The 24,003-nt window shown below is 36.1% G+C and overlaps 2 protein-coding genes across 13 annotated transcripts in view; both read left to right on the plus strand.

Moving 5' to 3' along the window:
* Positions 1–2,181: 2,181 nt before the first annotated feature.
* si:ch211-215i13.3 (brain and acute leukemia cytoplasmic protein) lies at positions 2,182–3,949 on the plus strand. Of its 2 annotated transcripts, none has more exons than XM_048203789.1 (3): positions 2,182–2,575; positions 2,802–2,932; positions 3,121–3,949. In XM_048203789.1, the coding sequence occupies exons 1-3, from the start codon at positions 2,392–2,394 to the stop codon at positions 3,256–3,258; spliced, it is 453 nt and encodes a 150-aa protein (XP_048059746.1). In that variant the 5' UTR covers positions 2,182–2,391; the 3' UTR covers positions 3,259–3,949. The 2 variants fall into 2 exon arrangements, with proteins under 2 accessions (XP_048059746.1, XP_048059747.1); XM_048203790.1 differs by having other exon boundaries at positions 2,213–2,575; positions 3,124–3,946.
* Positions 3,950–9,044: 5,095 nt separating this feature from the next.
* The window catches only part of spire1a (spire-type actin nucleation factor 1a), a 55,113-nt gene continuing 40,154 nt past the window's right edge, over positions 9,045–24,003 (plus strand). For 2 of the 11 annotated variants that reach the window (XM_048201385.1, XM_048201384.1), the window contains exons 1-2: positions 9,047–9,731; positions 15,277–15,308. In XM_048201385.1, the coding sequence (XP_048057342.1) occupies positions 9,419–9,731; positions 15,277–15,308 (345 nt within the window). In that variant the 5' untranslated portion in view covers positions 9,047–9,418. Of the gene's footprint in view, positions 9,732–15,276; positions 15,309–24,003 lie in introns of all 11 variants that reach the window. The other 9 variants (XM_048201388.1, XM_048201386.1, XM_048201382.1 and 6 more) reach the window with 8 other exon arrangements.

Raw genomic sequence — 24,003 nt, forward strand, 5'->3', positions numbered from 1 at the left:
TATAAATTATAAATATTTAATTAAATATATAAAATATTTTAGAAATATGTTCTTTGTATTCATGTTGACTTCATATTTCTGATTTAATGATTTAATTACTTTAATGATTTTATTAAACGATAGAAATGTTGTAACATTAGGTAGAAAGTACTAAAAACACTTTCCTATGTCTTGAATACATGTAATAAATCCAAGTAATTAAGATTAATATAATTCCTAAACCTACCCATCACAGAAAACTTTCTGCATTTTTAGATTTTCAAAAAACATCACTTAGTATTATTTATAAGCTGTTTTCCTCATGTGGAATAAAAAAATGTCCCCACAAGGACAAGGATTTTGAATATTGCATTTTACATCTTGTCCCCAATAATGTAGGGTTTACCTGAACTACACACACATCATTGAATCATTATTTTCCTGCTGATCACTGTAAAGCTGCTTTGAAAACAATCTGTATTGCATAACACGCTATAAAAATAAAGGTGACCTGACACACACATTTACTGAATTAAATATTGACACAGTAATATCTATCTATCTAATATCTAACCCCCTGGAGCCGTGTGGAGTATGTTGATGGAAGGAGACACTTTCTTGAGCTTCATACTCGTTGATCCCGCTCACTGCCATTATAAAGCTCAGATGCGTCAGGATATTTATTAATATAACTCAGATTGTGTTCATCAGAAAGAAGAAAGTCAAATACACCCCGGATGGCTTGAGGGTGAGTAGCCTAAAGCTTGGGCTAATTTTCATTTCAAAGTCAACTAATCCTTTAAAGCACTTTTCACTAGTGATCTCAGAGTTCTGGACCCCACTTAAAGTCGGTGTATGCATATGTATGTTTTATAATATAAAATATATAAAAGTTACAGTAGTGGCCAAAAGTGATGGCTGGAGGGGATTTGTTTGGGGATTTGTTTTTAAAGGGTTAGTTCACCCAAAAATGAAAATTTTGTCATTTATTACTCACCCTCATGCCGTTCCACACCCGTAAAACCTTCGTTAATCTTCGGAACACAAATTAAGATATTTTAGTTCAAATCCAATGGGTCCGTGAGGCCTCCATAGGGAACAATGACACTTCCTCTCTCAAGATCCATAAAGGTACTAAAAACATATTTAAGTCGGTTCATGTAAGTACAGTGGTTCAATATTAATATTATAAAGCGACGAGAATATTTTTGGTGCGCCAAAAACAAAAACAAAATAATGACTTATTTAGTCATGGCCGGTTTCAAAACACTGCTTCAGGAAGATTTGGAGCACAAATGAATCAGTGTATCGAATCATGATTCAGATCGCGTGTCAAACTGCCAACGGCTGAAATCACGTGACTTTGGCGCTCCGAACAGCAGATTCGATACACTGATTCATTTATGCTTCGAATCTTCCTGAAGCAGTGTTTTGAAATCGGCCATCACTAAATAAGTCTTTTTTTTTTTTTTTTTGGCGCTCCAAAAATATTCTCGTCGCTTTATAATATTAATATTGAACCACTGTACTCACATGAACTGATTTAAATATGTTTTTAGTACCTTTATGGATCTTGAGAGAGGAAGTGTCATTGCTCCCTATGGAGGCCTCACGGAGCCATTGGATTTCAACTAAAATATCTTAATTTGTGTTCCGAAGATTATAGGTCTTACGGGTGTGGAACGGCATGAATGACAGAATTTTCATTTTTGGGTGAACTAACCCTTTAATGACCCTACAAGATCAATTACGCCATCAAAACAAGAAGAAAATATTTTACATTTTTAAATATTTAAAATATGAGGGAAGAACAAAAAACTAAACGTGGTTAAGGTATTTATCTGGCAAAATTATTCGGCAAAAAATAGGGTAAACTACAGCTACAGGTTTTAGGCCAAAAACAAACCAACAAAGCATAGAAAAACAAAAAGCTCACAGGAAAAAAAAACATACATTGTCTCCAACATAATCAGTAATTACTATCTTGTTTTTGCATGTGTTCATAATTTCTTTGTATGACAGTCTGGCCAAAAATTATGTCCGCACAATTTTGTTTCATTGCGTTATCATAAATAAAACAATTGACTAAAAGCACAGCTACGCAATATGCTCACATTTTTAATAATTTGAATAAATGGTGAAGATGTCCGGACATCACTTTTATCCACTAGGCTACTGTATATCTGAACACGTTTGTTTGGTAGTCACTAAAACGCAAACGTATATTCTTCTCTCGTTTGTTTTGGTCCGAATTGCATCTACACTGTATCACAACAAACTATAGCCGACCCTCGATGACGTAAGAGATGACAAATTTCAAGTTTGTCAATTACACTAGGACACAGCTGCGCGTGGGACCACAGCACATACGCGCGCGCTCGTCTGCATCATTTATTAGCGCATCTTATTTCAATGGGCTGCGGTGGGAGTCGAGCAGACGCTATTGAACCCCGATATCATGAGAGCTGGACCAGAGAAACCGAATCGACGTGGCTTACCAATACTGATGCTGAAATCCCCAACGGCGTGACTTATAAGAACCGCGTCGCTCGTGGAGAATGTAGCCATCTTATTAAAGACAATGCAAAACTATCAGGTAAATGCTGTTTTTCTTGAAGTAATGTATGTATTTAAAAATGTGAAAAAAACATATATAAATATTTATCAGATTTAAAAGTCTGTAGCTTTAAGATGGTATGGTTTTATAGAGTAGCTTGCTAGGAAATTAAATCAAAGTTTGTTTGGATTTCTCTTTTAAAATATGGCTTAGTCTTTAAGTAGTTTGTTATGTTTGTGAAATATGATTGTCACTTCCTCCACAGGTAGAGGTATGGAGGCCAGGTCTTGTGGAGACAGAGGCAGACGGATGGTTAATGCAGGAACTCAATGTGGGAAGCAGGTTTTGACTTCCAGCACCTGCAAAAACCATCAAAGAACATCCTGTGGCCATGAGGTTTGAGTCACTGCATAAAAAACAGACAGCTATTTATGAAACATTAAATGTATAATTCTTCAAACTTAAGGGTTTTGCCAATGTACAGAAAAAACAGACCATGAGATTGTGAAGGAACAGCTGTGTCGATGTTTGAATAACATTAAGTCTGTTTTCCATTCGATATAGTGACAGCTTGTGTTTTACAGCAGATAAGTGACTCAATCCTGACAACACGCAAGGAGAGGACTGCTCATTCTGAGGGGGTTTCATCTAACGCTGCATCTCACCCAGGGGAGCCAATGGGGAAAAAATCATCTTCACCTGATGTGGAGGATACGCTCTGAAACCCAGAGGAGCAATGAGGATTACAGGCTAAGAAATCATAAGCTGTAGAGAGAAATAGAGCTTCACAAGAGATGACATCTCATTAATGCTCGCTTATAGAATATCACACTTTACTGAAGTTTTGTTGTTAAAATGGGTTAACAAGGAGCATCTGATAATTAGCATGTCAAATATAGATTTTAGTCAACTGTAGCACTCTGATATCCTCACAGGAGTTACCGAGCAAAGCCTATATTCGTATTGTAGCATATACATATTGCAATTTTAATGCTAATGACACTGATTTTAAGAGAACAGGCTACTAAATACTTTATGTCATGCTTAAATAAGTGTACAAATTATAATTATGAATTATATTATGACCCTCTTTCTTAATATTGTAGTGATTTTTTGGTTATTCTGTTCTTGTAAATATGCATTTACTGGAAATTACTCAGTATTTGTTTATTTTATATTTACTAGTAATTCAGTAATTCAGCAGTCTATTTTTTATTTTAGAAATAAAGTTGCATTTTTTGCCTTTGAAGTCGAGAACAACAACAGACCCACTTTATTGGTTACAGGCATTTTATACGGCCAGCTAAACATGCTGTAAAATAACCACTAGATGGAGCTGTTTATTTTATATGAACAGACAATTGCTGTGTTTTGGACATTCAGTGTAACATTAAAGGGTTAGGTCACCCAAAAATGAAAATAATGTCATTAATTACTCACCCTCATGTCGTTCTGCACCCGTAAGACCTTCGTTCATCTTCAGAACACAAATTAAGATATTGTTGATGAAATCCGATAGCTCAGTGAGGCCTCTATTGACAGCAGGATAATTAACACTTTCAGATGCCCAGAAAGGTTCTAAAAACATTTGAAACAGTTCATGTGAGTTCAGTGGTTCTATCTTAATATTATAAAGCAATAAGAGTACTTTTTGTGTGGCAAAAAAAACAAATTAACGACTTTTCAACAATATCTATATGGGCCGATTTCAAAACACTGCTTTAGAGCTTTACGACTCGAATCATTGAATCGGAGTGCCAAAGTCACGTGATTTCAGCAGTTTAGCCAGAGATTGTATATAATAGGGAGATGAGAGGTTCTGCATCTCTTACCATTGGAGAAAGCGTAACGGCTAACTTAATCACGTGCGGCACCTCTCAGCCTATCGTGTAATGATCAGTCGCAACATTCCCTAGTCTGCCTTCCCTTAAAAAAAATTGATTTTTATCCAGTTAAATCTACATATAGTTCCCAACGAAAGTATTGTTTAGTGTAAAACATGCTGAAGATTGGCAAACAGGCTGTCGATTAATTAAATGATTAGCTATTTCCCCACAAAAGCTGTTTAATCAGCATAGTGAAGCCTCACATCCATTCAAAAAACAGCCTCTGGTCTCCTTCCCTCTGTACCGCCAAGGGCGGGGCGTTAGCATTAGCCGTTATGCTTTTTTGGCTAAAGGTTCCAGGCTTGCCTTCCAGTGGCTTTGGTTTAGCCGTTTGATAGGAGATTCAAATCACTAATTCGAAACAAAAGATTCATAAACCTCAGAAGCTGCATAAAGCAATGTTTTGAAATCGGCCCATATAAATATTGTTCAAAAGTCGTTATTTTGGTGCACAAAAGTATTCTTATCGCTTTATAATATTAAGATAGAACCACTGAACTCACAAACTGTTTCAAATATGTTTTTAGTACCTTTATGGATCTTGAGAAATGCAGTAACACTGCTGGCAATGGAGGCCTCACTGAGCCATCGGATTTCATCAACAATATCTTAATTTGTGTTCTGAAGATGAACGAAGGTCTTACGGGTGTAGAACAACAGGGTGAGTAAGGGTGAGTAATAAATTACATTATTTTCACTTTTGGGTGAACTAACCCTTTAATACTGCATCACCAAACTGATGATAAACATTGACAATCTAAAATAAGAAAGATCAGGGAGTTGTTTAAAAATGATTAAAGGTGCCGTAGAACGTCTTTTTAAAAGATGTAATATAAGTCTAAGGTGTCCCCTGAATGTGTCTGTGAAGTTTCAGCTCAAAATACCCCATAGATTTTTTTTATTAATTTTTTTTAACTGCCTATTTTGGGGCATCATTAAATATGAGCCGATTTAGGCTGCGGCCCCTTTAAATGCTCACGCTCCCCGCCCACGGAGCTCGCGCTTGCCTTTAACAGCATAAGCAAAGTTCACACAGCTAATATCAAAATTGAATCAAAATTGTTCTTTACAAAGTGTTCATCATGCAACATGTCTAATCGCGTAAGTATGGTATTTATTTGGATGTTTACATTTGATTCTGAATGAGTTTGATGGTGCTCCATGGCTAAAGCTAACATTACACACCGTTGGAGAGATTTATAAAGAATGAAGTTGTGTTTATGAATTATACAGACTGCAAGTGTTTAAAAAATGAAAATAACAACAGTCTTGTCTCCGTGAATACAGTAAGAAACGACGGTAACTTTAACCACATTTAACAGTACATTAGCAACATGCTAACGAAACATTTAGAAAGGCAATTTACAAATATCACTAAAAATATCATGTAATCATGGATCATGTCAGTTATTATTGCTTCATCTGCCATTTTCCGCTATTGTCCTTGCTTGCTTACCTAGTCTGATGATTCAGCTGTGCACAGATCCAGACGTCCTGCCCTTGTCTAATGCTTGAACATTGGCTGGCATATGCAAATATTGGGGGCGTACATATTAATGATCGTTATGTTGAGATTCACCTGTTCGTCGGAGGTCTTTTAAACAAATGAGATTTATATAAGAAGGAGGAAACAATGGTGTTTGAGACTCACTGTATGTCATTTCCATGTACTGAACTCTTGTTATTTAACTATGCCAAGATAAATTCAATTTTTAATTCTAGGGCACCTTTAACTTGTAGCCTACCTAAACTATACATTAATGTCAAGTACAAAGAGCACTGTTGTTACACTAATTGGCTGAGTCGTAATAGGGTTTTGTGCATGAACAGGTGAATTTAATTACTATATTAAATTCAAAATAATCATTATACTATCCATTATCGCATTAATTTCACTTTAAACAGTTGAAATTCAACAGGTAAACCTTTTTAAAATTCAAAACAAATACATAACAAATATAGAAATGCATGAAACATAATGTACTCAAAAACATATCTACACACTGTGTACGTTCATCACCCTCGCACTCCAGGGACAGAGGCTGAAAAGTATGTACAGAAATCTGCTGCATGAAATTTGATGTAACACTGCTAACCTGTATTGTCTCTGTCTGATACAAACAAACAAATAAGCAAGTTTTGTAGCAAATTTAATACTGATTTTGTGGAAAATTAAAATTATGTTGGGAAGTGTTTACAATCACACCTGTCTGGTTAGACATGATGTGTCTAGTTTTTTGACATGTAAAAGCTTGTGTGGATGTTATAAGTCAAATTAAACAAGAGAACCTGCTGTTTCAGATGATACCTGTTATTTCATTTACCATCATTTAGCATTAGTGCAAATCAAACTAAATCAGAATTTTTTTTGCCTTTTAAATACTTTTTTTTTTTTTTTTTCAGTTGACAGTGATTTCACCCCTGTAGCTAATTGTTAATAGGTTAAACCAATAGTGTTAAAGCACTCCATGGGTCTCCACACTGATTCCACAGTTTAGTGCAATTTTGAGTTTTATACAGAAAGGGGAGCAGTAATTATTTGTGAATTATGTTTAATTAGGCAATCTAAATGCTATCTAAAATTAGCACATGTCATTGGTGCAAAGTCTATTGGTTTATTCCTCAATCATTTGGTTGGCACTGCCCACAGTCCTCACAATTTGCATACCAAACACTTTTAAAATTTACATAAAAAAGGTTAACATATATCACAGATTAAAATGTAATGGTTTTATCCAAATTTATGTTAAGATGTAAGTTAACATGTACATGTAGGCTACTAACATTATTCTTGTGGGGCAGTCGTGGCCTTATGTTTAGAGAGTCAGACTGGTAACCTGAAGGTTGCGGATTCAATTCTCAACACCAGCAGGAAACGACTCGGGTCGAGCAAGGCACCTAACTAACCCCCAACTGCTGCCTGGTGCCACAGCAAAATGGCTGCCAACTGGGGTGTGTGTTCACTACTCACTGCTCCTAATTTGTGTGCACTAACTTGCATGGGTTTAAATTTAAGTCCCTTTAAGACAAGTCATTTCACTTCTTTGAAACGCCTCTCAGACATTCAAGTGCAGCTGCTATCTCTTTGAATGGGGAACATCAAATACTCCAAAGCTGTTTGCCAAGCTTTCAATTAAATTTCATATTTGAAATCACCAATGAAATCTGACAACAACTGTATCATAAATTTTGTTTCTAAACGCTTGAATCATGACAAAAAAAAAATTATTTTTCAGGCTGGATCGAGCTAATGTGCATGCGCAGTCCTAAATGTGCATCTCTTGTGCCTCATTTCGGAGGCACGCATCTGACTATAGGAACCGGAGCTTCTCGGCCGCTGCAGCGATGCGATGACTTTACCAATCTGCGATTGGCTCTTATTTAGAAGGCGGGACTTATTCTGCCATATTGCGCGTTGCACTTTCTCCCATTCAAAACAATACGAGTGACACGTCTTGTGTTATTCGATAGTCATTGGTTAAATGCAGAGAACAAATTTCAAGTATGAGTTACCATACTTGGCCTTCACATCATGTCATAGATGTGTTATTCTTACAGGGGTCATATAATTCCACTTTTACAAGATGTTAAATAAGTCACTGATGTCCCCAGAGTGTGTATGTGAAGTTTTAGCTCAAAATACCCCACAGATAATTTTTTATAGCATGTTAAATTTGTCACTTTTTGAGGGTGAGCAAAAACGCTCAGTTTTTGTGTGTCCCTTTAAATGCAAATGAGCTGCTGCACCCAAGAAGAGGGCGGAGTTTCAAGAGCTCCTGTTAGCAGCTCCAATTACCTCACACAGATTCACTGAAAATGTCAGAAACCGTTCAGCCTTTCATGTTCAAACTGGAGTTGGACAATGATGGAGAGACTCAAGATAAAGTGACATGTAGAATGCAACAGGACGTTTCTAAGTTCCTACCAGCCGTTTGTTGTAATCCTTAAAAAGCGATTTCTTTAAAACAAAATATCTCCCTTTGCTTGCTTTGAATTTTGAGCATCAAAACTTTGCAGATGTTGTTTATGCTCTAACAGCAACATCATACCCTAACTAGTTAAAAAGTAAAAAAAAAAGTAAAAAAAAAGTGAAATCATAATCAACCACCCCTTTAAAGTCACTATGAAATAAATAATCGACAATTGCTATTTTTTATGGAATATTGCAGTGTTTATTATAAATGATTTAGGTGCACATCTTTTTTTTTTTTTTTAATTAACGTGCTCATAATCTTTAATCAAAATATCTTTTTTTAAAAATTCTTTTTAAATCTTCCCCTCCTTGAAATGGCATCTTTTCTCTAAAAACGTGTTTCTCTAAAAACGTGCATGAGCAGGACAACCTGTCACTCACACAAGAACACATGCAGCAATAGCAAACCACAATAATCCAACGAACCAATCAGTTCCTGATGGACAAAATAAAGTCCCGCCCTTCATTTTTTCTTGTTCGAAAAGCCGTTTCACTTGGATATATGTTACAATAGGGAAGAAAAGACTATCACAACCTCTATTTAATGAAGACTTTTAGCGAAATAACTTCCACTTATTCTTGCAACGACTTCTCTTTTCTAATGACGTGTTTATTGGCGGAAAGGCGGGGCTATCGCAACTTCCGTTTCATGCCAACTTTAACATCAGACAATGTAAACAAATCATTTTCTAAAAGGCTACCCATTTAATTTCGTACATTATTCTAAAATGTATAAAAATCGCCATTTAAGATAAATGCAATGTTCTCATAGCCTAGTTTGTATTGTCAATGAAGTGACTCAGGACCTGACTGACTCTGAGACCATGCGGAAAAGTCATATGAACGCCTCTCAGAGTCGAGCAGCAGCAGCGGCAGCGCGAGCTCAGAAGTAGCGACACAGGCAGTAGAAGCGGACACGCGCGGTCCTCCTAGATGACAGACCTAACGTAAACATACCCTTTCTGTCTTTTTATCATCCTAACACACAGTCATTTTTGCTCTCTGGAAGCCTGGAGAAGAAGAATGACTGACGAAGGAATGTTAATCTCACCGTCGGCTCTCCAAGATCCCGGAGATGGAGCGAAAACTGAAGACATCAGTATGGATTGTACGGACGGGGAAGATGAATTGTGTTTGGAGGAGATTTTAACACTGTACAGTCAACCGATCAATGAGGAGCAAGCCTGGGCCGTGTGTTATCAGTGTTGTAGGTGGTTAACTCAAAAACAGAGACGGAAAGAGACAGGTGTGAGTCCACCTGGACGGATTGCGGGTCCTGGAGATGTGAGGATCCGGAAGGACGGGACTGTTAAATTATATCAACAGAGCAGTCCAGGTAAGCATAGTGTTTACACGAGAAGTCAAAGTAAATGCGCAGTAAATGGCGCAGGATGAAGCCTGCTGAAGAGCAATGGCATTGAGATGCGTTATTTACAACGGCATTGCACTGACACCTCGCTAAATATATTATGATTAATGGAGGCCATTTTAATTTTTAGACAGATTTACCTACACCTCAATTCTAACTGTAGCCTACACCTATTATTTTAGCGTTTTCTTTTGAGAATTTAAATATAGGCCTATATTTGTATATATTATATTATATGCTTTGATTTGATTTGTTATCTCATTCATTGCAATAGAAACCATTTACTCTGTAACACCGGTTATATCGTATCGGCCATCGTGCCATTGTAAACAATGGGGCCATGTGATGGATTCATCCATAAGCACCTTTAGGCATGAGGGCAACAAAAGGGACCTGCTCTTTGGCCTAGTGCTCGAGTGAAATGCATAATTACCATCACGATTCAACATTTAGACGTATTGATATATTGTTCAGGATGGACAATTACAACAATGCTAATTATTATAAATGTAGAACATTTAATGTTGTAAATATAGCTACATCTGATTTTATACTACTCCCACTCACATTTAATGTTCTTAGTTAATAGTAATCAATTGTAAATTAAAATATACAATCATATTACCTTTAATTTTATTAATGTTATAGTATAGTGCTTTGAAAATAGATAACTGGTTTCTATTTTTTTTCCCAAAAGCATCATAATTTCATCGAAAAAATGATGATAAATTCGCGAGAGAGGGATCTCTCAGACAGAACTGGTGTAATTAAATTCTCAGCCATTATCTCATTTGGGTTCCTTTGCCTGAGGCTTTTGGATTTGGCTTCTATTTCTGTTTCTCCTTTGGGAGTTAATCTGACTGCCGTTCATAAGTATAATTATTGGGATGAATGTCTCAATCCTTCCATCTCCCTAACCAGGATTTAGACGTGTGGTTCAGCAGTTATTTGAGCATTTTTGCTGTCTTATATGGCTGGTACCTTAATCTGAAATTCATTTTCCAAGAGACATTTCCAAATAAAGTAATATAAAATATAAGTCTCCTGCCTTAAGTATAGAAGTGTGTAGTGCCAAATGTCAAGCAAGTAATTACATCAGATGGTCCCTACCAGGCAGGAAAATCAATGCTTATGTAACATGACGGTCTGCTGAATTCTGCTCTCCTGGGGAAGTTTTGCTGGTCTGGCAAATGTGGGTATGTTCAAATTACGCTGACTGACCAATGATATCAGACTGTGAACTTGCCAGTTTCAGTCATGATCTATCCCTGATGAATAGATCTGTCTCAAATTGAATAAAAAAGTTTGTATTGGAGATGTGATTTGTAAAAAAAAAGAAAAGAAAAGGAAGTCTGTCTCCAAGCTCCAGGCAATACTTTCTCTGATATTTGTCTCCTTTTTCTGTTTTCTCTGCTTGCTAAAGCTATAGAGCACTTCATAGTTGCTACAACCCTAGAAACAGCATGTATCCCAATGAGAAAAATGAAACTTGGAAGTGTAGATCTGAAGCTCCTGAGAAGCCTAACTCAAAGATATAGGTTAATCTGAGACTCGTCTGTTTTCATACTATGTAAATGGCATCTAAAGGACAAAAGAACCTCTTGAAAAATACCTTCTTCATGTCAGGATGGTGTATATTAGACGCTATGAGGGTTTAAATTCAGACCTCTTTGCACATTTTCAGTTATATTTGATTTTCAGTTGTTGAAAGTGGTCGTTGCAGTGACACTGGGTTCATTCATTAGTGGCGGCAGTGAACTCTGGGTCTCAGCCAGTCCCAGAGGAGGCTCTTTCTTTTAACACTGTAACATTATACCTCCAGTGCCACTAAAGGAAGAGACAGACATTATGATTCTAACCCCTTTGTAGAATATCTCAGGCTCAACTGGCACAAATTGCATCTCTGTCTGACTCCTATAGATTTTTTGTTAAATATTTAATGTGAAGGTTGTCTGAGGTAAACCCCTGGGTCCCTTTCTGTAATATAGAAATGGGGGAGGGGGTTTGTAATGGTCAATTTCCCCTTCGATTAAGTTTATTCATGGTTGCAACCCATACTGCACAGTGCACACTTCTCTAGAAAGATGCTGGCCTTAGCAAGCACCATTAATAAACAGAATCTTTAATATTATTATTGTGTAACTGTAAGTTTTAAACTTGAGTGCATATGTGCATAATTTTGTCCTTCAGAAATGAATTGTGAATGTTACCTCAAATCATGCAGTGTCCTAGTTATTAGTGTTGTCAAAAGTACCGACCGCGATACCAAGTCGGCACTGAAATTTTAAAAATGTGATGCTTTAAGCGCTGTTGAGCAGATTCATAAACACCTCTGATTGGCCTTTGTGTTCACACGCTTATCAGATATCTTTGTCATTGGGTCTCATTCATGAAACTCGAGCAGAACGAATTTTTGTGTAAATCGTGTGTAATTAAAATGTTCGTATTTTCCAAATGTTAGTTGGTACAAAAGAAATCTACACCTGCTCCCAGCCACGCGTAAATAGTGCGTTTAACATCCGAACGTTTTGCTCATTAATAAGGCTGCATTTTAATTCACCTTAATCGGGTACATATTTACACAGCATTTTGAAAAAATTGTAATGTATAATGTAGATATGCTCGATGATGTTGGTGGTCCTCCTCCAGTTTGAATACGATTTTTTTCGAAGTGAACTAATTCGTTTTTTGCAGTCAAGTTTCATGTCGAACCATTTTCTTTTCACTTCTGGGACTGTTCGATTAACAGATGAAACTCCATTAACAGCATCTGTAATATGCTGCCAAGCTTCCTTTTTTTAGGACCTGATATGCCACTATGTACGCTTGAAAAAAAAATGTGGCGTTTTGAATGAACTTTTAATAATAAAACTTCAATTTCTGCATCTAAGAAATTTTTCCTTTTCATTCGCTTTTGAGAAGACATGTTGAAATCCTTTGTTTGGTGTCATAATATGGTGCCCATATACACTGCGTTCCAAATTATTATGCAAGAGACAAATCAGTAAGATTTCTGTACAATAAACATTCAGATTTTAGTTGTTATATTAGTATTATATTTAGTTGTTTATGTTTGTTTGTTTATTTATCCATGTCTTTTTAGATAACTGGTATCAATCTCAGACAAAATAATTTGCCAGATCTATGGAAACCCTACTTAGAGGTTGTTCCACATTATTAAGCAAGTCACAGTTCTCATGCAATATGGGGAGGAAGAAAGATCTTTCTGAAGATGAAAAGCATGAAATGCTTGTGCAAAAGGCATGAAAACAACTAATATTGTGTGAAACTGAATGGAGATTATCGAATTATCATAAGATTTGTGAGTGATTTAGAGCACAGCAGAACTCGGTCAGATAAAGGCTTATTAATGAAAGTTCCTATCAAAAATAAATTATTGTATTAAAAGGGCAGCTATAAAAAAAGCCAGTGTTGAGCATCAAACAGGTATTTGAAGCTGCTGGTGTCTCTGGAGTCTCAAGAAGCTCTTCATGCAGGCTGGCAGTTGTGCGTAAAGATGCATTTCAGCCACTCCAAACCAAACCTCAGAGAGATAGGGTTTCCATAGACCTGGCAAATTATTTTGTCTGAGATTGATACCAAAAAGACATGGATGAATAAACAAACAAACATTTTCTTAGAAAAACTAAAATCTCAATGTTTATTGCACTGAAATCTTACTGATATGTCAATTGCATAATTATTTGGAACGCAGTGTATAGTTGTCAGTCAGATTTAATGGGCGGGATCTATGGTAATTGAGAATGAGCGTGCACGCGCGTCCCATTTACAACTGATTGGAATTCATTAACACACACACACATTTCACTATCACATCTGACGTTTACGAAGTATTTGTGAATCAGGAGAAGAGTTTTCGGGAAGATATCTTTACGCGCAAATCACTCACATATTTTCTCGTATGTTTACGAATGTTTCATGAATGAGACCCATTGTCTTTTTACAGCATGTTTTTGAAGCGTTGATCATTGTAGCCAATCACAGACATATCTGATGAGTGCGTGAACACATTGCTCAGCAGCGCTCAAAACGTCACATTTTTTAAATTTCAGTACCAATTTGGTATTGAGGTTGGTACTTTTGACCACACTTGTTACTTTTCTGGTTTTTGGCTGGTGGACCTATTACCCACCTAGCAATTCCTTGAACACCTTGGCAATACAATAGAGTGCAACAGTCGGGTTCCGGAAGTAAAATTCCTGTTTATTTTCTTCATAGGGGAGCAGATTTTTAATGAGAACCTATAAACCTTTAAAGACAGACCTACTGTGAGCTATTAGGTTTTAAATCGATTATGTGTGATTGTTAAAGCCATAAGCCTGCATTATTTCAGCTTATTTTTTAAAACGATCATGTTCAACAGTGCAATACCTGGTGGAAAAACTACATTACCCATGATTCTGCAGAGAATCTCCACCAATCAGAGAATCAAAACAAACAATAGAGTACCCCAGGGATGACGTGTTTTTGTAGGCCAACCCGGAAGTTAGTGGCGCACGGGTTCCCATGATTGAAAGCCTATGCATTTTTCCCATAGACTTTTGGAAAATCGCAGAAAATAAGCTCTGTGTTTAACAAAGGGTTATGACACTTACACGTTTTGTCTATCAAGATAATCTTTACAAGTTAACACAACATTTATAGATTTTGAAGCCTAAATAAAGTAGTCAGATATAAAAGGCTAACGGTAGGCTATAAACGGACTACAGCACACCATGGTCGCGGATCAACGCCGTCACCACCAAGCTTCTTCAAACTGTATTTAAAAAACAACTTTATTTAAAAACATGCTCGCTGATTATGATCTGTGCTGTTATGAATACTTATCCACTTTTTCATGAGAAATGCAGTCCAAATGTCCCATTTTTAATGATGACGTCTAAAGTCCCCGCCAAAGGAAGTAGTCCCTTTTAGCAACTTGTTAGCAACCGCCGTTTTTAGGACACAGAAAAGGTTTAAAAAATCACAAGTGGGTTATAACTGGTGTGTTTTATGTCATAGATCAAAACGTGAAAGTATTTAGAGGCTTTGTTAACCACGACCTTATTTCAAGCGATTTAGCAAAAACCCATTAAAAAAAACATAGACTTTACGGCGTTGGAACCGGAAGTGCTAAAATGCTAACTCGCTTGCCTACAAAAATGCGTCATCCCTGAGGCACTCTATTTGCACCAAAAGAACCCTTTAATGCCCGCCCACTTCCATGAAGCACTGCGAACAACATAATCTCCTTATGCTCTCAAACTACTATGTATTTTGCAATAAATGTAAAATAAAATGTTTCTAAGTACATAATTACCTAACAGTACTTCATGCATTAGCAACCACCCAGAAATGGAAAAATCTAGTTCTAGATTATATAATATTGTCAAGTTCATTGATAAAGAGAAAATTGTAATGTAAATATTTTGAGTCATGTGATTTAAAAAAAGATTAGTCCAATATTATATATTTGATTTGTTTCTCTTTCTTTTTCTTCTCCCCATTACAGATAAACACATACCGCCCAGTTCATCAATAGAGGTGAGTCATCTTGTTCGCTTTTGTTGAGGTGCCAGACTGGTTTTTGACTTTTGAAGAAAATGAGTCATTCTCTTGCTATATTTGGTAAAGGGCATCAGCTTGACAAACCATCCTGAGAAAAAAGCCAGTTTTCGTCTCCGTATGTTTGGTTTCTGAAGGTTTCTAGGTGCAGTGTTTTTTTTTTTTGCTGACTCTGGTGGTGCTGTCCGTGGTGTGGATGTTTGCCAGCTAGATTTAGGTGCGAGTTGTTTTCAGGAGTATTTGTGTCTGTGGCAACCTCATTGTCTTGATAGTATTCATTAGCTGTTTGTTCTTTGTTGGCGTGACAACTATGTGGATCTTAGCCTGCCTCAAAGATTCCCAAAAGCTCCCTGCCACTCTGGGAAGTAGCCAAAGCGTTGCTGTAATCCATTCGGAAATAGTTTTCCCAAGCTTTTCAGCACCAAGAGATCTCCCGCTGTCCGACTCGGAACAGAACACAACGTTTTTACGGCCTTTTCTATTTAGTAAACAAGACGGTGCCATGCAAATAGGACTATGTGTTATGCTCAAAATGTTGAAGTAAGATTTGTTGGCTAAATGTGATTTTAAAATGCCCTCAGAGTTAACAGATGGGTCCACAGAGGGGATGCACACATGTAAGCATGCGCCCACACAGCCACTCTCGCACAGACTCCCAAACAAAAAGAACACATGCGGCCATGCTTGTATTCTGAGCCTTTTCTGAACGAGATTATCAACAGAGCACTAGACTGTAGACTCGTGACTGTGAATGGGAGGATATTCAAAGAGCAGAACAGCAGGGCCCTGCCCTCTCTGCACACAAATGCTATCTTTTTTCCGATTGAATCGATAAGACGTTTTGTAAACAGATAGGCCGTGTGACAACTTTCAATAGTTGAATGTTCTCCAAGTTGAATGATGTCTGACCCTTGTAAGTGATGTAAGATCAGCCATGCATAATGAAAATTAAGCCATCATTTATTTACCCTCACATTGTTCAAAATTGTGTCACATTCTTACTTATGTTTAACACAAAAAGAGGAATTTTTAATAACATTCTGATCGCTCTTTTCCATGCAATTGTTGGAGATTTTAAGCTTCGAAAAGGAAAAAAGGTCTAGGGCTGCAACGATCAATTATGATTAATCGTTTGCAAAATAAAAGTCTGTGTTTACGTAATATATCTGTGTGTTCTGTGTATAATAATTATGTATATATAAATACACACACATACAGGTATAAAGTTTAGAAATATATGCATGTATTATAAATATATATATTTATATATATTTTATATTACATATAAATATTTTATATATAAATATAACATTTTTCTTAAATATATACATGAATGTGTGTGTATTTATATATACATAATTATTATATACAGAACACACACATATATATTACGTAAACACAGACTTTTATTTTGCAAATGATTAATCGCGATTAATCGTTGCAGCCCTAAAAAGGTCTACTGATTCGTACGATGTTGTGAGTGGACCAGATCAAAATACTGATAATCTTGATAATATCTGCCCTATAGCTCTTTGTGGAGAGGAGTAGCATTTTTGATATTGTTAACTAAAACTATTAAAGATTATTTTTATTTATTGAAAAGAAGCTGAAATAAAATAAAATATAAATATTAGGTTAAAAAACGTAATGAAAAATGTTACTTTTGCAACTAACTTAAATAAAATGAGTTTAAGTTGAAGTACTAAAATTACTAAAACTAAAATGGAAATTGATAAATATAAATTAAAGCTAAATAGAAACATAGAAAAACTAATAAAAATGAAAAAGTACATAATGTAAACTAAAAATATAAAAATAAAAGCTAATTCAAAGTATTAGTAAATATACTACATGATTAATACTAAAATAACACTGCTTTGAATGGCTTAATATAATTCAGTTATATATTACAGTATAATTAAATATTATATTATATTATTTGATATAACTATAAGTATAATTCCAGGTAATTAGCTCCATTACAGAAGGTTAATTGACTTTTTATCTCAAAATTCTGACCTTTTTCCTAGGATTGCGATATATACAAACTAGCAATTGTGAGCTGTAAAGTAATGTGAGATATTAAAAAAAAGAATATAATAGAAAAAGTCAGAATATTGAGTTTAAATCTCAGAATTGGACTTTCCTACTCGCAATTGCATATTTATTTCTCACAATTCAAAGGAAAAAAGTCACAATTGTGAGTTTTTTTTTCTCTCAGAATTGTGAGAAATATACTTGAAAGTCCAACTCTGAGGAAAAAATGTCAGCTCACAATTCTGACATTTTCTCGCAATTGTGAGTGTGTGAGCGTGTGTCTCCAGAATTGCGATATATATACTCACAATTATGAGTTATAAAGTCAGAATTGCGAGAAAAAAGTCAGAACTGCGAGTTTATATCCCACAATTCTGACTTTATAACTCGTAATTGCAAATTTATATGTTGAAATTCTGAGGGGGAAAAAAGTCAGAATTGCAAGATAAAAAGTCACACTTACCTTTTTTATTTGTATTCAGTGGTGGAAACAAGCTTCCATACTTATCAGTGGATAACTATTTCAGTAATTTGTATGTCTTCAGAAGACTTTTATAGTGGTACTTCCTTTTTTAGCTTAAAAGCTTCAGTTCTCCATTGTAATTGCATGGAAAGAGCAACAAACAAAATATCTGTTTTTGTCCACAGAAAAAAAGAAAGTCATACAGTTTTGGAACGACACGAGGCTGAATAAATGATGACAGACTTTGTTTATACATGATGTTTCATGTGTACACACTGTGAGATCAGAGCTTTGAGCTAAGGCGTTCTCCTCTTCATAAAGCCTACCCTGTCTGAGGGCAGTAATGAGAGGGTGTGTGTGTGCTCTGTTCTGCATGACTGCACCTCTCTCTCAGTGATCATGTGATGTTGCAGTATGCATGTTTAAGACCTCGCCCTCAAGTTGAGCGGTGCCTCTACATTGAACAAAGTATTAGTAATCTGCTGCTCGCCCCTCTGGCTGTGTCTCAAAACCCATGGCTGCTGCCCAACTGCCCTGTCCGTCAGCGTCTTAACCGTAGTGTTTTTGCATGAACGTATCTCCTAAGGAGTCTGGTTTCAGACAGGCCACCTAAGGCATCATGCCACCCCTAATGGTCTAGAACAGATGAAAAATAAAGTATTTGATTGCACTGCTTGTTACTTAGTAAAAGAGTCCAAGACAAATGCCTAATTTAAAGGTGCCCTCGAATGAAAAATTGAATTTATCTTGACATAGTTAAATAACAAGAGTTCAGTACATGGAAATGATATACAGTGAGTCTCAAACTCCATTGTTTCCTCCTTCTTATATAAATCTCATTTGTTTAAAAGACCTCCGAAGAACAGGCGAATCTCAACATAACACCGACTGTTACGTAACAGTCGGGGTGTACGCCCCCAATATTTGCATATGCCAGCCCATGTTCCCAACATTATGGAAGGCATTAGACAAGGGCAGCCAGTATTAACGTCTGGATGTGCACAGCTGAATCATCAGACTAGGTAAGCAAGCAATAACAACAGCGAAAAATGGCAGATGGAGCAATAATAACTGACATGATCCATGATTACATGATATTTTTAGTGATATTTGTAAATTGTCTTTCTAAATGTTTCGTTAGCATGTTGCTAATGTACTGTTAAATGTGGTTAAAGTTACCATCGTTTCTTACTGTATTCACGGAGACAAGAGCCGTCGTTATTTTCATTTTTAAACACTTGCAGTCTGTATAATGCATAAACACAACTTCATTCTTTATAAATCTCTCCAACAGTGTAGCATTAGCCGTTAGCCACGGAGCACAGCCTCAAATTCATTCAGAATCAAATGTAAACAATATAACAGTATACAATACTCACATAATCCGACGCATGCATGCTGCATACATGACGAACACTTTGTAAAGATCCATTTGAGGGTTATATTAGCTGTGTAAACTTTGTTTAGGCACTGTTTAAGGCAAGCGCGAGCTCCGGGGGCGGAGAGCACGAGATTTAAAGGGGCCGCACAGCATAAATCAGCTCATATTTAATTATGCCCCAAAATAGGCAGTTAAAAAAATTAATAAAAAAAAATCTTTGGGGTATTTTGAGCTGAAACTTCACAGACACATTCAGGGGACACCTTAGACTTATATTACATCTTGTAAAAAAAAACGTTCGATGGCACCTTTAAAACACGTCAAGTTCTTAGGAATTTACTTTTTGTTTTCATGTTTGTTTCATGTGGTTTTGAATTATTTGTATGCCGTTTTCAGGAAAAATTTAAGTTTAATGACTAAAATATGTGGTCGAACACACATCTTAATCATTGTGTAATCAAGTTTTTAAATATACCTTTTTTTTTTTTTTTTACAATTATTAATTATTAATTCATAAATATCACAACATTTTTAGGGAGTCACAACACATGACATTGTACAACTTGAACAAACTCAGTCACAAAAAGGTCAAATCATTTGATATTTTAAGAGACTTGTTGCCTCTTAGACACAGTTTTAAGGGTCTGCTGTAATAATATTTCCTAAGAAATTATAATTAAATATGATTATTTCTAAACTATCAAACTACTCAGTAAGGTTTTCTTTTTAGGAATTTAATTCCTTTACTTAGGCTTTTGTCTTCATTAGGACTGTTGTATCACCCTGATATTTTTGACTTTGTCAAAAAATATCTAAATTAATTTTAATATAAAAAAGATGAACATCATAAAATTGGCATATTTAACTCTTTTATGCATGTATTATGTATTTTTAATTTATTGAATTAATGGATTAGACAAACAGATAAGATTAAGTATTATTTATTTACAATCATTGTATTTATTCATATTTTGAATTAATTTTATTTTTATATTTATTAGTTTTCATTTTAGTTTAACTTTTAGTCATTTTGTTGTGCTTTTGTCATTTTTATTAGTTATTTTTTTAAATATTTCTATTTAGCTTTATTTTATTTAATTTCAGTGTTAGTAATTTTAATACTTCAAGTTCAACTTAAACTCATTTAATTTAATTGCCAAACATTTCCAATTTTCATTAATATATTTATATTTGATTTTATTTCAGCTTTATTTCAGTTAATGATATATTTTTAATAATTTTGGTTTTAGTTAACAACAACACTGGTCTTGTGTCATTGACCCAGATATCATAGGCAGTGAAGGTCACATCTGTTCTGCCTTCAAAAACCAATCAGATGAAGGCATCTTGGTAGGCAGGATGTTATACAACATTTTTTCAGCTTTAGACAGCCATAATCTGTCTCTCAAAATATCCTCTAAGATATGTGTCATTAGTTATCAATACTGAATAATATCGATCCATGCTCAAAATGGTGTTGATTTTAGGAAGTGCTCTTGGTTGGGCTTCATCCGGCCCACTCTGGCCTTTGGCAGTTCTCCGGACAGATAGAGGCGAGCTGACCCAGTTTTTTCCCATTAACTCGGTACTATTGGCAGGACTCAATTGCTTTATAAATAGGGGAATAGTAATCACATTTAGATGCCTTGGCTTCTCACCAGGGTCCTTCAGCTCAAAACAAACCCACTCCATCAAAATCAGACTGGGTTTCTAAGTGCTTCCATTCACTCATGTGCATCGGCCAACTGATCATTAAGGCTTTTATGATCTACGTGATCTGAAGAGTGAAAGACACAGTCCATTTTGACGATAGGCATCTTGGCAGCTTATTGAAAACTCACCGTGATCACCGTGTTTCGTCCCCCAAGGAGGCGCAGACAAAGAGGATTAGATCCAAGATCCAGTTCAGTGGTTAAAGTGGGATTATCGGACCTCTTAATGAGAGTTTATTCAAGCTATAGGTCGTACTACCTGTCTGTGGTTCTGGTCTCGAGGGAGAGGCTGCTGTTGGATGAAGAGTAGGAATGTTGATGGTCTGTAAAACACCTGTTGAGACAGTAAATTCCCAGTACAACTTCCCCTTTAGTGACATCCACCTCTAAAATACCCCTCATCTCACTTTCGCTTTCTCTCTCTTTTTTTTTATTTTTTTTTATTTGGGGTTGGGGAACTTATTTGTTAGCTGTGAGCTTGAAGCTCTCATGGTTTAATCCCCCGAGGTTTTCTTTATCATTGCACAAAGCCTGTTTCTTTCACCTCGCTGCATAACTTTCCTTCCTCAGCTGACTGTGTGAGTGTGTTTGTGTGTAATGATGAGGTAGAATGTGTGAGTACTTTGGCCCGGTCACACACAGCCTTGACGCACAACGTTAATTTTCCCCATTCGCATTTGGTGCCAATTTACGCACAACCATCACTTTTTTAGCCACGTAATAAGCTTCAAAAAAACAAGTTGTTCTCTTATTCAACATATTGTCTTCGATAACACTTTATTCTGATAGTCCACTTTAGACATCTTACTAACTAATAAGTAGCTTTGCAACTATGTGTCAACTACCAGTCATTGGAGTATTAGTAGACTGTCTGTCTAATATCTGTTAACACTTTATTTTGATGGACCCCAACAGATATTCTCCTGACTAGAAGTTACTTTGCAAGTATGTCAAATTATTTTACTAACCACTTATACTGTAATGAGAAAAATTGTTGAATAAAGATTTTTTTTTTTTGCGCTTCATAAAATTAAGGTTGAACCACTATAGTCACATGGACTATTTTAACGATGTCTTTACTACCTTTCTGGACCTCAAAAGGTGCAATGACGTTGCTGCCTATGTGTGGTTCAGAAACCCTCAGATTTCATAAAAAAATATCTTAATTTGTCTTCCAAAGATGAACAAAGGTCTTACTGGTGTGGAATGACATGAGGGTGAGTGCTTAAAGGGATAGTTCACCCAAAAATAAAAATTTGATGTTTATCTGCTTATCCCCAGGGCATCCAAGCTGTAGGTGACTTTGTTTCTTCAGTAGAACACAAATGATGATTTTTAACTCCAACCGTTGCCGTCTGTCAGCCGTATAATGTGGGTCAATGGGAACTTCTTTTATAAGAGTAAATAAAAATGCTTAGATAAATCCAAATTAAACCCTGTGGCTTGTGACGACACATTGATGTCCTAAGACACGAAACGATCGGTTTGTGCGAGAAACCGAACAGTATTTATATAATTTTTTACCTCTAATACACCACTATTTCCAACTGCGTTCAGCACTCGCTTAGTGAGGTCTGATCGCGCTCTGACAACAGCATGTCTCGCGCTTACTTCAATGAGTGCTAGACTTTACTTCCGTTGTCAGAGTGCGATCAGACCTCACTAAGCGAGTGTTGAACGCAGTTGGACATATCCCTTTAATGACAGAAAATTCTTTTTTGGGTGAACTAACCCTTTTAGCATGTGCTATAACTCATATGAACTAAACAATTAAATCATTAATTGCAATTACTTGTCAGCTAAAATTACATAACCATGACAGCCCTACATTTTTGTGTAAGGTCATTCTTTGTCTGTTAGTCAGCTGAGGAAGATAACTTGAGTGTGTGACGTAAGACAGTGATGTGTGTGTGAAGGCTGGCCTAGACTATGATGGAATCAGTTTCATTCTTCACATTTCCTAAACTCCACCCTGAAGTGCTTTTTTATTTATTATTATTCCCTTCAATGTGAATGTAATATTATACAGTATGTCCTGCATATCTATTATTGATAAACCAAGAACTGATTTATCAGTGTTTGGATAATCAGTCATAAACCAAGCATGCATGTGCACCTTGAGTTATTAATGGCTCTTGCAGAACCTCTGAGATTGCATAACATGCAGGTTACTAAAATAAAACAAACACTGTTAAATACCCCTTTCCGGAATGCTTTGATAAAGTTCACAGTTTAACTGAAATAAGTCGTTTTGCGCATCCCTAACCTGTTGCCTCTATGGCTTCTGTCACTGAGTGGTTAACTAAAATGCTGAATGGACAAAGGTCTGATAAGATTTATGCTGGTTTGGCCATGAGTCAACCACATAGTTACCACATCCTTTCCCAGAGGACTTCAAAGGCTGTGAACAGCAGAGTAAGACTAATAGTTTCAAGTTTCAAAGAAACATAGTCTCTGGCCCCCTCACACTGATCGCCTGTTAGATCGAGTCTGCTGCTTTGTGCTCACTGGGATTCTGGATCTGTATGATAGCTTTATTATCATTACAGCCTGTACACAGTAAAACTAATCAGTTTCTCCAGGATCATGGAGCTATAAGACAAACACAGGATGCAGGACCACAAAACGAAACTGTACATAATTAAATTATATCAAATAGACTAAACTAAAGAGTTAAAGCTATCTGCAAAAAAGTTGTTAAAGCACAGTGTAACAATGTGTCCTGTCATGTTTTGTAAAAAAGGGACAATGCATTGTTTCCTAACATCACAGAATGGTTTTTCCATTAATTTCCACTTTACTTTCTTGAATGAGGTCAGTATTTCTGAGTTGAGGCAGTAGAAATGATTTTTCCTACATTGGAACAGTAGCACAAGTCGTCCTCCTGTCAGTCTATGTACGGGACAGTGAATCACAGTGTTCGTCGGAGGGAAGCAAATGTCCACCTTGCTGTAGGGCTCTGGATATAGCCCAGATCATTATGTAACCATTCGCTTTCTCTTTCATTCTCTTTTTTAGTGTTTTTTTGTAGTACGTTCTTTTGCTTTCAGCGGTTCATCTCTGTGCCAGTCTAGTGCTGAG

This window comes from Megalobrama amblycephala, linkage group LG9, assembly GCF_018812025.1.
Source record: "Megalobrama amblycephala isolate DHTTF-2021 linkage group LG9, ASM1881202v1, whole genome shotgun sequence".
Classification (NCBI taxonomy): domain Eukaryota; kingdom Metazoa; phylum Chordata; class Actinopteri; order Cypriniformes; family Xenocyprididae; genus Megalobrama; species Megalobrama amblycephala.

Coding starts and splice junctions, on each gene's coding strand:
- si:ch211-215i13.3 (XM_048203789.1), top strand. CDS start 2,392: ATGGGCTGCGGTGGGAGTCGAGCAGACGCTATTGAACCCCGATATCAT. Junction 2,576..2,801: donor AGACAATGCAAAACTATCAG/GTAAATGCTGTT, acceptor CTTCCTCCACAG/GTAGAGGTATGGAGGCCAGG. Junction 2,933..3,120: donor GAACATCCTGTGGCCATGAG/GTTTGAGTCACT, acceptor TGTGTTTTACAG/CAGATAAGTGACTCAATCCT.